This window comes from Anolis carolinensis, chromosome 5 (assembly GCF_035594765.1).
Source record: "Anolis carolinensis isolate JA03-04 chromosome 5, rAnoCar3.1.pri, whole genome shotgun sequence".
In the NCBI taxonomy this organism is placed as follows: Eukaryota; Metazoa; Chordata; class Lepidosauria; order Squamata; family Dactyloidae; genus Anolis; species Anolis carolinensis.
In genome coordinates, this window is record NC_085845.1 from 164618923 (window position 1) to 164635927 (window position 17005).

The following is a 17005-nucleotide window of genomic DNA, read 5'->3' on the forward strand; positions in this document are numbered from 1 at the left end:
CAAGTTCCATGATTTCGCAACACTTACATTGCTAGCTAGGGATTTTAGGATCTGTAGTTTAAAAGGCCAGATATCCCGAACATGTGATCTAACTATTCATGAAAAACACTGAAGCCGCCTTCCATAGGGCTAGTAAGAATGAACTGTATCACATTATTACAGCCCAGTATATTAATAACACAATATTTATAGTATATAAATATTATACTATATTAATGATATCATAGTCATAGCCTGAAGGATTTACTTCAACTCTGTAATAAAACAAAAATAAGTAAAGAGCAAGTATGAAGAATACTTTCTTAAAAGCAGATATAGATTTATTATTTGAAACTTTAACAATATTGTTTTATCAACAGAAGCATTCACAAAGGGTTTAGATTTACCGTTATCTTTGCTGCTGTTTTCTTCGATTGTCATTTGTTCGGCCAGTTCCGAAAGTGACTCATCAATAGTCTGGCTTCCACGCAACGTTAGAGAAAGTCTCCGCTTGAATTTTTTCATTCTATCAGCAATACGTCTGGCTTAAGGAAGCCTGTTAAAATAAGAAAGTTATTTTAAACACTTAAGAGTTTAAAGGAAAGCACTTGAAATATACAGGGAAAACATGTTTACTTATGCCACTGCCAACTTAGATGATTTTAACAGAATAGCTGAATTCTAAATTAAATTATTTGCTGTAGGGCAGGAGTAAAGATCATAATCCATTTAAGTATTACCACAATACTTTTGGACCCATCCTAGCAAGGAGTACATAATTGTTAACGTAATGTAATGCTCTGGTAAAACTCTGGTAAAACAAACTACAGTAGAGTCTCACTTATCCAACATAAACGGGCTGGCAGAATGTTGGATAAGCGAATATGTTGGATAATAAGGAGGCATTAAGGAAAAGCCTATTAAACATCAAATTAGGTTATGATTTTACAAATGAAGCACCAAAACAACATGTTAGACAACAAATTTGAATGAAAAAGTAGTTCTATACGCAGTAATGCTGTGTAGTAATTACTGTATTTATGAATTTAGCATCAAAATATCACGATATATTGAAAACATTGACTCCAAAAATGGGTTGGATAATCCAGAATGTTGGATAAGCGAGTGTTGGATAAGTGAGACTCTACTGTATATAGCTTTTATTGTATCATCACTTTCAAATGAGGCTTGAAAGGTCAGCCAAGGGGCGTAATCTAATTTAGGAGGGATCTCCAAGATTGCATTCTAGCAGCAGGAGATGCTAGACGTAATTGTTACCAATCAATACATTTTCCTACCAAGGTTCAAAGCAAGGTTCAACACTATGTGTGTAAGCCACAATGCAAGAACTTCCAAGGATGCAAAGAATAAGTCTAGTCCACTTTGAGTGCAGTCTAGTCTACAGTTTCTTAAACTTTTTTCCGCTCATGACCCATTTTCATCCAAGAAATTTGCATGTGACCCTAAATAGATAGATAAATAAAATAGCTATAACATTCAAACATTTACTGATAACAAATCAGCATTTGCAAGGCTTGCTAAACAGGCTGATTTTCCTTTTTATGAAGCAGAAGTACAGCTGAAGCATCTTCTGCAGAGTCCATTGTAAACACTGCACAACAGATTCATATAAATGTTTAAAACTGACATTAGGTGACGTTCAGAAAAAAATACTACTGCCAAATTTTTCATGACCACCAATATTGAGCTAAGGGAACCTCATTTGGGGTCAAAACACCACAGTTTAAAGAAACTGTGGTCTAGTCCACCAATTCTCAAACTTGAAGAATTTTGGGAACTACTAACCTAATCTAGCTTTCATAGGAAGAAATTCCAGTATGATTGTTTCCTGGGTTGCAAAGTAGAAGAGCTCCGCTATATAGAACATCTTACTAAACTTTAAATGACTTATTCTTGATCACTGATTGGAAATAGCATCAGAAGGAGTTGGTCAGGAACTCCTTCAGGCCATAGGTTCTCTGTCTTTGCTCCACATCAGCTTAGTGTTTCAATGTGGTATGTGGATAATATAACACAAAGGGCAGAGACTTAAATGATTTTTACGATGGGAAGTGGCCTCAAAGGTAGATAATGTACAACCAAGAACAAAACAATGTTTTAGGAGAGTGTAAAATGCATGGGAACTATTCTGGTGAAGGGACAGGAAGGGTTCGTATACGTATACTCATGTAGGTATGGGGTATGAATTAATTGCAGAAGGGAAAAGTCAAAGAAGCTGGAGATTTTAATGATTAGAGGAACTTTTACCTATCACTGACTCAGCAATCAGAGTAAATAATCAGTGATTTTCCAAATGAATCTCTCTTCTATACAACTCCTGGTTACTCATCCTGAGTACTGTCTTCCCAATTCAGCTCCCAGCTAAATGTTTAAACACTAGCAGCTTACCTGAGCTATTTCTTTATCAGTAAGATACAACTAATTCTACTCATGTCCTTGTAAAAGCTCAAAGGAGTTCGTTTTAAAAATAACTATGCCCATGATTCCTTTACCAGCACAACCAGTGGTAATGCTGACTGAGGAAGTAATAGAAATGCAATCTTACCTTTTCTTACATGCTACATGTATATAGGACTCAGGAAAGGGGTTAAATGTGATTCAAATCCTCTCTTGCTTTTTCAAAATTAATCAAATACCTAGTGCAAATTTAATATATAACCACATTTTGATGGCTACCATCTCAAGCAATAGGTCAGTGATTAAACCAATTGAGTAATAAGGAAAGAGTTGGATAAAGGTATTTTCCTATTCAAACAAGTGTTAGAGTTTCGAAAGCAACCTTATATCATTTTGCTTAAAACTGGATAGTATTTCACATAGAACTTCATGATATATGAAAGCGAAACTGATCAAAAATTATAATAAAAGTTAATTTGGAATCAGCTTTGTAATTTAATTGATTATTTAATGTAATAATGTAATTAGTAAAATGTTGATTTGTCTGGTCAGAGTTCTCACAGTTAAAAAAAACACCACACACACTCACATATACACACAAAGTCATTTGGGGTGACAAAGTACTTTTACATGACCATAATGGTTGAATAAAAATCAATGAAAAATCTATTTCTCATTAACATAAAGGAAAAGCAAATTAAAAGCAAAGATGAAATAGGCATGAGAGCCACTGTTGTGTTTGAGTGCTGGACTACGACACTGAAGACAAGAGTTTGAATCCCTGTTCAGCCATGGAAAGCCACTGAATGAATTTGAACTTTCTCAGCCTCAGAGTAACAGCCTCTGAACAAACAGTGCCAAGAAAATTCTGGGACAGGATTGCCACAAGCTGGAAATAACTTGAAGGAACACAACAAAAAACAGGGCTAGAGGATATTCTGTTACCTTGAATTATTAGTAGAAAAAAAGTGTCACAGAATAATTTGTTTATGTGCTCTATGCAATGAAGAGGTTGACAAGTTAATTGCATTTTGGGCCATCATAATTTGCGACAGGATCAGAATCCTGTCAGTCTTTGGCCTAGTTCTCATCTTTGGGTTGACTTCTCATACTTCTTCCAATTGTTTTATCAGCTTCAGGGGATAATAATATTCTATTTTTAAACTGTAATTTTCAATGTGTTGTATTTTTGATGTGAAGTTGATGAGCTGAATACTTGAGGCTTGATATACTTCAGTGCACACAAAATGGGAGCTCTTCCCTGTAACAAGGCTATCTGGTTAGGAAATCACATGGAAACTTGAATTAGAAGCCATAGATTGCTGTTGGCCTGCAAAAAATATTTTTGTTTGAACTCTTGTCTTGTTATAAACCAGGGTGGGGAAAGTGCATGCAACCCTCTCAGTATTTTTTGTGGCTCTTTGGGTTACCCAAGATCACAAATAATTTTGCAAAACAAAACTTTAAATAAATATTGTTTCTGAATGCCCAAATGCATTTTTCATCCCTTATAGCTGACAATTCCATCCTAAAGCCAACAGCTATGGCTAACATAAATCACAGCTTAGTGCGACATGCAAATGTGTATGTGCTCCAAATAAATTCTAATTGTTGTTACTGTTGAACGCCTTCAAGTTGTTTCCCACCTATGGTAACCCTAAGGCAGGCCTATCATGGGGTTTTCTTGGCAAGATTCCTTCACAGGGAGTTTGCCTTTGGCTTCCTCTAACCTCTAATTGCAGGGCAGTTATAACAACACCAACAGATTAATTATCTTCCGCAGGGACTATGAATCACCACATAAACCAGCATAAATATTACTAATCTGGAAAAAAGTAACTTTATTAACTTATCTTATTCATACAAATTGGGAATGGGGACAGAATTTGATATATTTTGTCATATGTCTTCACTCTGAAATGAACATAGTACTAACATAGGATATGTTTTAAATGCATATCTTCTTCAAGATTAGAAAGTTACAATGCAATCCTATCCAACTTTACTGACCAGTACTGTTTTTAGATGTATAAATAAGTATAGGATTATAGTTTAGCACAAAGCCAAATGCAATGTTTAACAACTAATCCCTATCATAAATCTTATTTTTAAAATTCAAAAGATGGAAATTATAGATTTCTAGTAAAAATTAATATCATTTTAACACGATAGTGGCGCTGTAGTAAATCTAAACTGTAGCCGATGGCTGAGTGGTAATATTAATTGGGAACAAACTAAAAAAAAACTTCCAAGGCCCAATCCCCTCTATATGAAGCTAGCTTAGTTCAAGCTGATTGGAAGTGACACTTATGATTCTAAACCCACACTGCAACTGGGCATCTCTTCCAACAATAACCAAAATTCAGATTGAAAAAAAATGAAACCAAAAGCACACACACACAAACACACCACACCACCAAACAAATAACTGAAATATTTCTGGGGACCCTACCAGAGATGCAATAATATTGGTCTGGGTTATGCAAGTCAATGTACTTTTGCAGAAAAGTGTTTGCATTCTTCTGCATGGATTTAATTTCTTTTTCTTGCAAAACTGCCAACAGTTAACAAGAGAACCAAATTATTCTTAGCACGATTCATCAGGGGATTAAATAGCAAGTATTTGACAAAGTGCAATTTTATAAAACAAGAGCTGTTATTAACAGAAATTAATACCATACAATTTCGGTGTTTAAAATGACACACAAGAATGCTTTGTGTTTCACTTCACTGTTAAGTGCAGAGCTGCAAACACTGATGACCCATTTTTGCTCAATGGTTTGCATGTTTCATTTATATTTCAGAATAATAAGACACATTTGAATAATATGGCTTACATTTGACATGACAGATAGTGAGGATTTATGGGAGCTGTAGTCTAAAACATCTGGACAGTTCAAGATCCTCAAAGACACCCAATTCTACCTTGATCTCCTTCACTAAAGAAAAGATCACACTTTATCTCAATCATATTAAAGAAATGTACACAAAAAACAAAAACATCCCATTAGTTGCCAGACAGCTTTGCTTTGATCTAGGACTCTGTCTCAAAACATGAGCTTTAATATAACCTCACCTACCTACCAATATTTGATTTATCAAGTCTTTTAGGTTAACTTCACTGCATTCATTTATACCAATCTAAACATTATGGACAATCCAATATACTTCTGTATTCAAGAATACGACTTCCTACATTTCAGTAATGAGACAGATCTCAAATATATCAAAACCTAAAAATAATAATAAAATTTGGGGTATTTTCATGTCTGTTTATGGTAATAGTAGTAAAAAGATGGGAAGAAGGAACATGTAATCAGTAATTTAAAGCTAGCTAATGTCTATATAATGGAACACAAATGATCAGAGTCAGCAGCAGAACACTGGAAAACAAATGGCCAGTGAAGGCAGGCAAGGCTCTCTGCTGATGTCACAATCTGAAGAGACTGCAGTAGTTCTTTCCCAGCAAACAGATGCCTTTCAGCAGCTCACTGGTGAGCCGTCCTTTGCCAGACGGTCTAATGAGGTTTATGACAAACTACTGTGACACGGTTCCAAATCCCTAAAGAGAAAAACTTGGATCCAAAGGCACTCTTACGTAAGAGGGAGACATTCCCAATCAATGCTTTCTGCTGCTTCTGCACCAAAGCCCTGGCCCCCCTGTGCCTGTTCTATGCCATTTGGCTGCATTCCTGATTCGCAAGAGCAGCTGGGGGAAGGGAGGGGGCAAAAAAGGCCCACTGCATAGCATCCTATTTGTGTATCCCTAGTACTGAAGAAATACACCTATTCCCAATACAATAAAACTGGCCAGAGATAAAAAAAGAACTTCATTATCACTCCATTTTTAGAATAAAATAATAATAATAATAACAATAATAACAACAACAACTTTATAGATCACCCTCTCTCCCCGAGGGGACTCAGAGCAGTTTACATACAAAAAGACAAACATTCAATGCTGTAGTCAATGCAAACGCACAAATCAAAACAATACAAATTAACATCAATAAACTTATATCAATGAGAGAAAATATAAATAAGGAAATATAATAAAATACTAATATTTAAATACAACATAATTACACAAAGAATACATGTGCCCCCCAAAAATGACTAAAATGCATAAAAGTGCCTAACATATCAGTAATGATTTAAAATGTACTGTACCAGCCCATAAGATGTGAGGAAATTTGCCAGTGTTTCAGTGAGATGTGCTAGTCCTCTTCCTCACGATACACTAAAGTGCATTAAATGCGCTTTCAAAGGTTTTTTAAAGGAAGGAGAGGTTGGTGGGGACCATTTTTATTTCTTTGAGAAAGGAGTTCCAGAGGCAGGGAGCCATCACGGTGAAGGCCCTTCCCTCGATCCCCTTAACCGCACTTGAGATGGGGCTGGGGCCGAGAGCAGGGCCTACTCCAATGACCACAGTGCGCATGGTGGTCTATATAGGGAGATGTGGTTTGACAGATAGGCTGGACCTGAACGATTTAGGGCTTTAAAGGTAACGACTAGCAATTTGTATTTAGCCTGGAAGCAGATTGGCATCCAGCGGAGCTGTTGCAACATGGGAGTGGATCTCTCCTTGTACCGAGTCCCAGTTAATGACCTGGCTGCCGATTGCTGAACCAGCAGAAGCTTCTGAACTACCTTCAAAAATCTGGCTGTTCTATACAATCAGCTTTCATCACCTAACTCTATCGCCCAGAGATGCTGCACCATGTCCATTCATACTTGCATTGGTGTGGTGATTATTATTATTTTCAATAGCTCTTCTGTCCACCAGGTCCCACAAAGCAAGGAGCAACAAAAATCTCAATATAAAAACAGAACACAAACAAATGTCTTTAAAATAGACCACAAAGAATTAAAAAACTGAATGCCTGCCAAACTAAAACAGTTTTAACTGCCTTTCATACGTTCCATAATGACTGAATCCACTTGAGTTGGCATGGACAATCCAGATGTTGCTACACCTTTCTCACGAACTCACTAATCTAATTTTTCATAATGAGAACATGTAATAATGAAAGATCTCAATGAAGATTTCACATTTTGGGCAGGTTCATGGGAGGTTTCAGATCCACTGTGGCATAGGTACAGTAGAGTCTCGCTTATCCAACGTAAACGGGCCGGCAGAACGTTGGATAAGCGGATATGTTGGATAATAAGGAGAGATTAAGGAAAAGCCTATTAAACAGCAAATTAGGTTATGATTTTACAAATTAAGCACCAAAACATGTTATACAACAAATTTGACAGAAAAAGTAATTCAATACACAGTAATGCTATGTAGTAATTACTGTATTTACAAATTTAGCACCAAAATATCACAATGTATTGAAAACATTGACTACAAAAATGCATTGGATAATCCAGAACGTTGGATAAGCGAGTATTGGATAAGTGAGACTCTACTGTACTGTGTAGAAAGAGGCAATATCATTCTTGTCAGAAAGTCAGTGATGACCATCCAAGTGATGCAGAGGGAGCCGTGCATACACAGGTCACAATGCATATCACATCAGAATATGCTACGAGATAAAAATTCAGTTTTCCTCCCATATCTTTTCAGCTAATGTAGAAGCCATATATTTTTAGGATGTGATCCAAAGCAGACATGACTAACTCCAGATGTTGTTGGGACTGCATTTCCCATCAACCTAACTACCACAACCAATTGAGACAGTAAATTTGTACTGAGGAAAAGAATATTTATTGAGGATTAGCAACTGTTAACAATCCCACCCATTCCCTTTTTAAATTGATGATATGAACTAACTTCACAGTGATCCATAAAACTGTTAGGAAGCAACAACTATACAGAAATTAAAGAACCTATGTTAAAAGTCTATTGAAAATTGGAAAATTCCATGTTAGTATCAAAAGGCTAATCAGCTTTCCAACTGTCATTGTCCCATTAATGACAATAGAAAATCACTTCTCTTTGTTAGTGGCAGAAGATTGTTCATTTTCACCTTATCAAAGAAATTGTTTTACCCTCATTTACAATAGGATGGAATTGCCTGATTTATTTTTAACCCATTGGCATTTTATGATAGATACAATTACTAGCTTGGGACTTTAAATTAGAATTACTGAAGGAAGATATTTGCTTATTGCCCTCAGCATCTATTAATGCCTAGTTAATTTTATACTGGCTAACCATAACCAAAAGCAGGTTGGATTTAATATTACAGGTATACCTTAGGCAGCAAAGTAGATATGTTCCTGGGCATAACTGCTTTAGAATAAAATTTGCCATCAGAGCCAGAAATAACATGGAAAGAATAAGTATAAATACAGTAAATGCAAACACTCCGAACCTTCTATAGAAGTACCTGAAAGCTTCTTCCAAAATACATATAGAGATTACTTTTTCTTTCAACAGCCTCCATTCTTATGATTTCAATTTTTTGGGCAGCAGATGTAAATATCCATGCTTTTAAAAATTGTTTTGGAGTCCCTGGTGAAATTTGCTCTGCTGTTCATGTATGCTCAATCAGGGGTTCTGGAGGCAGCTGTCATTTATTTTGCCTGTTGTAGGCAATCAAATACAGCTATGGTTGGATTGTCTACAGCAGAGTCCCTTTCTTTCCCAGCTCAAGCTTTATTGCATTATTTACTGCAGACCGGCTGCTGCAACACAACAGTTAAAGTCTATGTTCCTCCAGTCTTCCTTTGCTATCCTATCAATAACAATGCTGATAAAATGCTTCCAGCTAAACAAAGGAGAAGAAGGAAAAGCAGGGTTGGCAGATGTAAAAAGAATATTTTTTGTCAGAGGCTTTGTTAACAAAGTTAAGACTTTTATATATTGACTCATCTAAAACCCTGGCTCCAAGACCTTACCCCTTACAAAAAGATGTACTTCGACATCTATATATTTCTTGACAAATCCACATAGTGATCCAAATCAGCAGGCAGTTTGTTGCACAGCTGAATTGTTGGAAGAAAACAAATATTTCTTTTCTGACATCTATTTGCTGTTTGGCTGTTCTGTGCAATTGAAACCTGAAAAACATCTAATAGAGGCATTTATCTTCAAGCAGCACAGAGGTGCTTCTTGTACTTTCTACTTCATATTTCAATTATTTCACACTGCAAGATAATTGTCTTGTTTTTGTTGCTTTACTACTGTGTGCAGCCACAAGCACGGATCCAATGTTGACCTTCTCCTGATGGCACAACTTTCATAAATGGAAGGAGTTGGATTTCCCTTTCTCGCTCTAGACTTGCACACGTCCTTAAAATCTGCTACAGAGGATTCAAAAGGGCAGCAGCAGGAATGTGTTTGCTCTCCTGAAAATGGATTTCAGCTGTATATTAACAGAATACACTGTCATTTATATGTGGACGCCAACAGCCTCACCTTGACTGTATCAAACATTCAGATATGTTAAATATTGATGAACTACTGCCAGTGGCCTTTGAATGTTGTCAAGTGGATATTGGTCAATCATATCTCAGTATCAACAAAATCAGACATTTGGGATGACTAGTGTGTATATGTGAAATGTCAAAGTTCACAAACATTTATAGGTAAATAACTCCAACAGACAAATGTACTAAGGATCTTCATGTGGAGCTGATATAAAAATATTAGAAATATCTTCAAAGTTTTTTTTAAAAAAAATCACAATGATGAACATAGACATGAGTTTTCCTAAATCCAGGAAGCACTTTTAAAATGTAAGTATTTGTAAAATTTATATGTAATTGCATTATAATAAAATTGTCAAGCCAAGCTTCAGACATATTGTAGCAATTCAGATACAGTAAAAGTGCTTTATTTGTTTTCTCTTACAGTGCTGACTGTAATAATAGCTATATCTATACTTCCCAGCAGCTGCACTGTAGATAAATGTGTTCATTCATATGCAGGTGGCTACTGCAAGACAAATGCAGAGCATTTGGAGAGAACGAGGGCATTCTATAGATGTCAGTCACTGATGCAATCTGACTGTACCATTTACAGAATGTCTTCACTTCCCACTGACATCATTTTGCTTAGCATTGTTTTTTTATTCATTAAGAATACTACAAAGGAAAATACTAAATTATTATTACAAGCAATCCTTTGTGGGGGGATCAGATTTTTTATTCAGTTTAATCAGTTTTCTAAAATATTGTAAAGAGCACTGTATCATTTTTTAAAAACTGAAATTTGTCCTGAGGGTATTTGCTGAGCAAAAAACAAAACAAAAAAAAATAAAAAAACAAGAGCTCAACCAAGATTTGCAATCCATGCTGACAGCAACAGAGATGGACAAAATCATGAAAATATGTGAATTATCTGAGACGGACAAATGGACAGTGTTGTTTAAAGAGAAATCCTTGAATAAATTCAAGCAAGACTGGGGCATGTTTATTACTTTTATACAGCAAAGATGGGGGCAATCTTCATTATTGGTTTTCTGATATAGAAGAGTGTTATTAAAAGTAGATACTTAAAATAATACTTAAAGGGAGCAACAAATAAGAATTAAAACCAACAGGAAATGAGCAGGAGGTTTGTAAATTAATTAGGTGTTTGTTTCGAATATGTAGGTTGTATGTTGTAGATAAAGGCATATTATTTATTTTTGAATATAAATAAGTTTTCTCCTATGGTAGAGGTTTTTGCTTTATCTTTCTTTGTTCTTTTAATTTTTTGTGTTGTAGTTTATAAGTATGTTTTCCCTTTGTATGTTTGAATAAAATTATAAAATAAGACAGTGGACAACACTAACTTAAACTTTAGCTAGGTTGTGTGCCATATAAACAGTGCTCCATATAAACAAGAACTCTGAAAACATTAAATAATTGGGCTAAAATGGTAATGTAAAATAAGTGGACTTAGCCAGAGGTTTGTAAAACAGCTGGAAACTCATAAGTTGGCCTACCTATAAAGCATACTCTCTTGCAGTACCATTCAATTACCACAGCTTTAATGGGAGTGATTTTGCTTAACAAAATGGAAATAATCTAGAAATCAACAGAGACTGAAATCACACAGATTCCCCCTTAAAGCATAACATGAATATCTATGAGTATTTAAATTATATGCCCACCAGATCAGGAAGGGTTGCTTAACTGTTTCTTTGAGTGGTTATCTATGAACCTACATGTTGTTCTGAAACTTCTAGAGCTGTTATGTAAGCATTTTGGTAATAGGCTTTCCTCCCCTGGTCCACGTGAACAGCCAGAATCCTACTCAAGCTCTCAGTTCCTCCAGCGCTCATCATCATATCATTCATAGGCAATCACTCCTGGCCAAGTATGATTGCCTTCCAAAAGTAGAGTCTTGGTGGTGGATCTGTAAGAGTCTGTAGAAAATTACTGTGAACAATGTGTATCCAGAATAAGGACATAGATTCCCAGGTGGAAGGTGTTCACAAGGATTTGCTTGACGAGCCTTCCTCTAGGCCTGTTTCTCCCTTTCACCCTCTATTCCTGCCTCCTCAGAATCAATGGCAACATTGGTAACAGCTGATCTCCAGTTACAATGCTCAAATGCCAGGGCTTCCCAGTTCTCAGTTTGTTATATCACATTTTTAAAGTTATCTTTAAGTCCATCTCTTTTGCTGTCCATTGACAGTCCATTTTCCATTCTTAAGTTGAGAGTAAAGTAACTAATTGAGAATAAAGTTACTATTCTACCACTGTAGGAACATTGAAAGAACTACTGGTGAACCCATTTATTTCTTTTTGGACTTTATTTCTGGCTTACTAGACTGTGCTTCAGTTTTGTACAATTTGGCCTCATTCTGGACTATGTCTTCATGTTTCACTTCGGCTGTTTCCTTTGACTCCAGCTTTAGTTTAGCAGTTTTGTTTTTGTGACCTACTATGGCTTTATCTGGCTCCTTTACAAAATGTACCTCCCTTCAAAGTAAAATCCCTGAATGGACTGCCATTTGTATTATCTTGGAGAAATCCATAATATGGGGTCTTGTGCCCACTGGTAGGCCTTCACAAGTGAATGAAAAATGTTCATCCAGGATTAAGGCTCTTTTGCACCAAGGGAGGAAAGTCTGCCATCAGAAAACATTCTTATTCTTATTCTTCTAATAATAATAATAATGCAGTAGAGTCTCACTTATCCAACACTCGCTTATCCAACATTCTGGATTATCCAACACATTTTTGTAGTCAATGTTTTCAATACATCGTGATATTTTGGTACTAAATTCGTAAATACAGTAATTACTACAAAGCATTACTGCGTATTGAACTACATTTTCTGTCAAATTTGTTGTATAACATGATGTTTTGGTGCTTAATTTGTAAAATCATAAACTAATTTGATGTTTAATAGGCTTTTCCTTAATGCCTCCTTATTATCCAACATATTCACTTATCCAACGTTCTGCTGGCCCGTTTATGTTGGATAAGTGAGACTCTACTGTAATAATAATAATAATAATAATTATTATTATTATTATTATTATTATTATTTACACCCCCGCTTTATCTCCCCTGAAGAGGATTCAAAGCTGCTTAACATAAAAGCATTAGCACACAATTTAAAATATACAAACATTAGAACAGAATTAAATATAAACAGTTCAATTTAAAAGTTCAATTAAATAACATCTCTAGAAGTTTCAAAACTATGTGCAGTGCAAGTGCAATAAAGCTATTTGTGTGAGTCACACAGACCACAAATAAGAATATTTATAATAATAATAATAATAATAATAATAATAATAATAATAATAAACTTTATTTATACCCCGCCATCATCTCCCCAACGGGGACTTGGGGCGGCTTACATGGGGCCATGCCCAGAACAATACAATATAACAGAATATAAAAAAACAACAAATCATAACACATTGAACAATACCATAAATGATAATATACATTATAGCGCAAAATCAGAAGAACAATAAAAACAAGGGCGGACCACACGAACACTAAGTTAAAACTCGGGGTGAGAAAGAAATAAGAATAAAAACCACAAAGAACAGAGTCATAAAATAGTGGTGCAATCTAGAGGATAGATATTGAAGGGGAGTAACAGAGAAGATGTATGTAGTAATTACTCTCCAAAAGCACAACGGAAGAGCCATGTTTTCAGGTCTTTCTTAAAGGCTACTAATGTGGGGGCTTGCCTAATCTCAACGGTCAGTGAGTTCCACAATCGGGGGGCCACAGCAGAGAAGGCCCTCTCCCTTGTTCCCACAAGGCAGGCCTGAGATATCGGCAGTGGCGACAGGAGAGCCTCCCCTGATGATCGAAGGGATCGGGCAGGTTTATAATAGGAGATACGGCCACGAAGGTAGGTGTGTCCCAAACCGTTTAGGGCTTTATAGGTGATGGTCTGCACCTTGAATTGGGACCGGAAAATAAATGGCAGCCAGTGGAGCTCCTTGAACAAGGGAGTGGATCTTTCCCTGTAACTCGCCCTCGTTATTAATCTGGCAGTCGAGCGCTGGACCAATTGTAATTTCCGGGCCGTCTTCAAGGGAAGCCCCACGTAGAGTGCATTACAGTAGTCCAGTCTAGAGGTAACTAAGGCATGGACCACCGTGGTCAAGTCAGACTTCACGAGGTATGGTCGCAGTTGGCGTACAATTTGAGTTGTGCGAAGGCCCTCCTGGCCACCGCCGACACCTGCGCCTCAAGCATCAACGCTGAGTCCAGGAGGACCCCCAAACTGCAGACCTCTGATTTCAGGGGGAGTGCAACCCCGTCCAGCACAGGTTGCCACCCAATACACCGATCCGAAGCGCGACTGACCAGGAGGGCCTCTGTCTTGTCAGGATTTATTGATTAATCAATTAATTTAACATCTCACATTTCTCCCATTACGAATCCAAAGCAGATAAGTACCTGTAAACTAGCCCTCCCTACTACTTCTGTTAATAAGAACATTTAAGACCAAACGTCCTGATCATTCAAATCCAGTTTCTTAACAAAAGAGATACTTTGCCTCTTTAGCAGTATAAACACATTGGTTAAAAATTCAACGCAATGAACTTTATGATTATGATTGGTTATTGATTTTTTTCCATATTATGCTGATACCTACTGGAACATGGACAGCCAGGGGAGACCTACCTACAAGACACAAAGCTATTTATTTACTTGGGAGAAATCAACACATGCAGAAAAGTTCACACAATCATGCCACTTCAAATACAAGTGTGTAATGATCAGTTTATTCTGTTTCCTTTCTTCCTCTTATGAAACCTATGCTTACTTATATAAATAAGCTAACAAACCATGGTGGAGAATGACTCAACATCCTGGGGAATATGTAGCACTCAACAGTATGTTGCCAGTGAGGAATCATAACAATACTTTCTCATGAAACCCATGAACTACAGATATCTGTATTCTTACGACTATACAGTAAAAAGCCCTGCATTTAAAAATAAATGAGCATTTAAATGCTGAACACATACACTTTGTAGTATTTCACAATCTGGAATGTTTCAGTTTATATGTACATCTCACAAAAAGCACTGATGAATATTTCAAACTTGAGAAAGTGATGGCTCGTATTTCTTCTAACTGTGCATCCAATCCAGCTGGCAACCTATAACTCCAATTCTTTGCATTTTAAGATGTACCTCGTTTATTTATTTATCTATTTACTTCATTTCTATACCGCTTTCTCTCACCCCGAGGGGGACTCAAAGCGGTGTACAACATGACAAAATTCAATGACGCCAATATACATATAAAAACAATACATCACATTAACTAAAATCATAATATATAAATATGAGTTAGACCATTAAAACACTATACATAAAACAACATCAGATAAAAACATTGATCATATTAACATTGCATCATTCTTTGCTCCCAAACACATGCTTGCCAACCATCTCTTTCCCTGATGTAGTCTGAGTGTGGCATCACAGATATGACACATTGATAAAATATTTCAAGTTTGTTTTGAACACCAGCAAAATGTCTATTTAAACCATGGGCACAATATATGGAATTGCCTGAACAATAGCAAAATACCCATTGTAATGTTGGGCAGACCGTGCATACATAGGATGGAAGTATATGTTGCAAAGCAGGGATAATACTCCAGATGTTTTTGACTAGAGCTCCCACGGTTCTTCTCTGCTTGGATTAAAAAAAACCAAGGAGGCCAAAGTTTCCTGCTTATGTTGTAGAGACTCATGTCAAACAGAAGTCTGGGATTTCACTACAACCACATCTATTTTGAGCCCTCATTACAACATCACCACAAGATGCATTCCCAGGCACAGCCAGAAAGAACTGTGACCCTACCACAGTGCAATGTGAAACTTTAAGATGTACCTAATGACATCTAAAAACATGATATGAGAAACATTTTCAATATATACTAAAACAACTTCTAGTATTGCTGATTTATTAATCTGTATTGCTTTAAAATGTAGTTTTTACAAAGGTTTCTAATATTTAACTTACTACTAAGTCTGCCAAAATCAGATTTTAGAATAATCTTCTTGCATGTAGTTGTGGAGAAGTCTCATAAATTAAAGTAGTGTGCTACCAGTGTAACTGATAATGTTCATTTATTTGTTACCTCCCATCTTTGTTGTCTTGAATTCCACATCAAGTTAATATTTTAGATATGTTTCATTGCAATATGACATAAGGGATCTACAGAAAATATCACCCCAACCCAGAAAGATATTTTATTTTTTTACTCTGCGTTTCTGATAAACAGCCTGATTTCAAACTTTTAAGTTTAACAAGAAGAGGGGAGAAAACCGACGGTGAACAAAAGTCACACACTGTTTTCCTATTTAAACAATCAAACCATAAACATTTTATGCAAACAGAAGGATCTATACAGAAGTAATTCAATAAACTTAGATGCCTTCATAAGATACTACTATTCAACCTTCTCCCCATAATATTTGCTGATATTGTTTTTTTAAGTTTAAAAAGTATTTCTTAAGCCAACTTGAGCTAAACAACTTGAGATTTTATTTTAATACATACACTTTAACAAATAATTGTAAGGAAATGTGTCAATTTAGATATAGTATGATATAAAACTGAATATGATTCTCGAGAACAGAGTTTGAATCTCTGCTCAGTCATGGAAATCCATTGGGTCACCTCGGGCGAGTTATACTTTTGCCGCTTCAGAGAAAAGCTGTGGTAAACCAATTTGGAACAAATCTTGCCGAGAAACAGTCTTTTTAGGCTTACGATAAGTCAGAAATGACTTGAGGATACACAACAACAACATAGATTTAAATCCAATTTCTAATTCCACTAAATCCATGAAAATTTGAGAAGTCAGTTGTTACGCAAGTTTCTCTAATTCAATGGGTCTTCTCTATTTGGGACTACCACATGTATTTAAGCCACTTTGTACAGCAATCCCACTTATACTGGGGCAGCTATGGCTTTCCAGATCCTCCAGTGGCATATGGTGTATTTAAAACAGACAGAACAAAACGGTTGACTGCAGGTTAGAAACAAACAAGCTGCACCTGTTCCCAGACGTTATGAGGAGACACTGCACTGAATATGTATTAAAATTGATGGAAAGAAAAGCAACGGATTAAGAGAAGGATAGGTAAGTACAAAAGGGGGCAATTATAATGCTATGTCTTTGGTCTGTTATCACTCATTGTCTTTCTATACGTAAACATTA

General features: G+C 36.1%; 1 protein-coding gene and 1 long non-coding RNA gene across 3 annotated transcripts in view; one reads left to right on the forward strand and one right to left on the reverse strand.

The window, feature by feature from the left end:
* Window positions 1-17005, reverse strand: part of cdk17 (cyclin dependent kinase 17) — a 94285-nt gene that overhangs the window by 50918 nt on the left and 26362 nt on the right. For both annotated transcript variants that reach the window (XM_008110838.3, XM_062982827.1), the window contains exon 2: window positions 387-535. In XM_008110838.3, coding sequence (XP_008109045.1) covers window positions 387-504 — 118 coding nt within the window. In that variant the 5' untranslated portion in view covers window positions 505-535. The remainder of the gene's footprint in view (window positions 1-386; window positions 536-17005) is intronic.
* Window positions 5870-10759, forward strand: LOC134299586 (uncharacterized). Its single transcript, XR_010006798.1, has 2 exons — window positions 5870-5995; window positions 9545-10759. It is a non-coding gene; the product is annotated as an uncharacterized LOC134299586 (long non-coding RNA).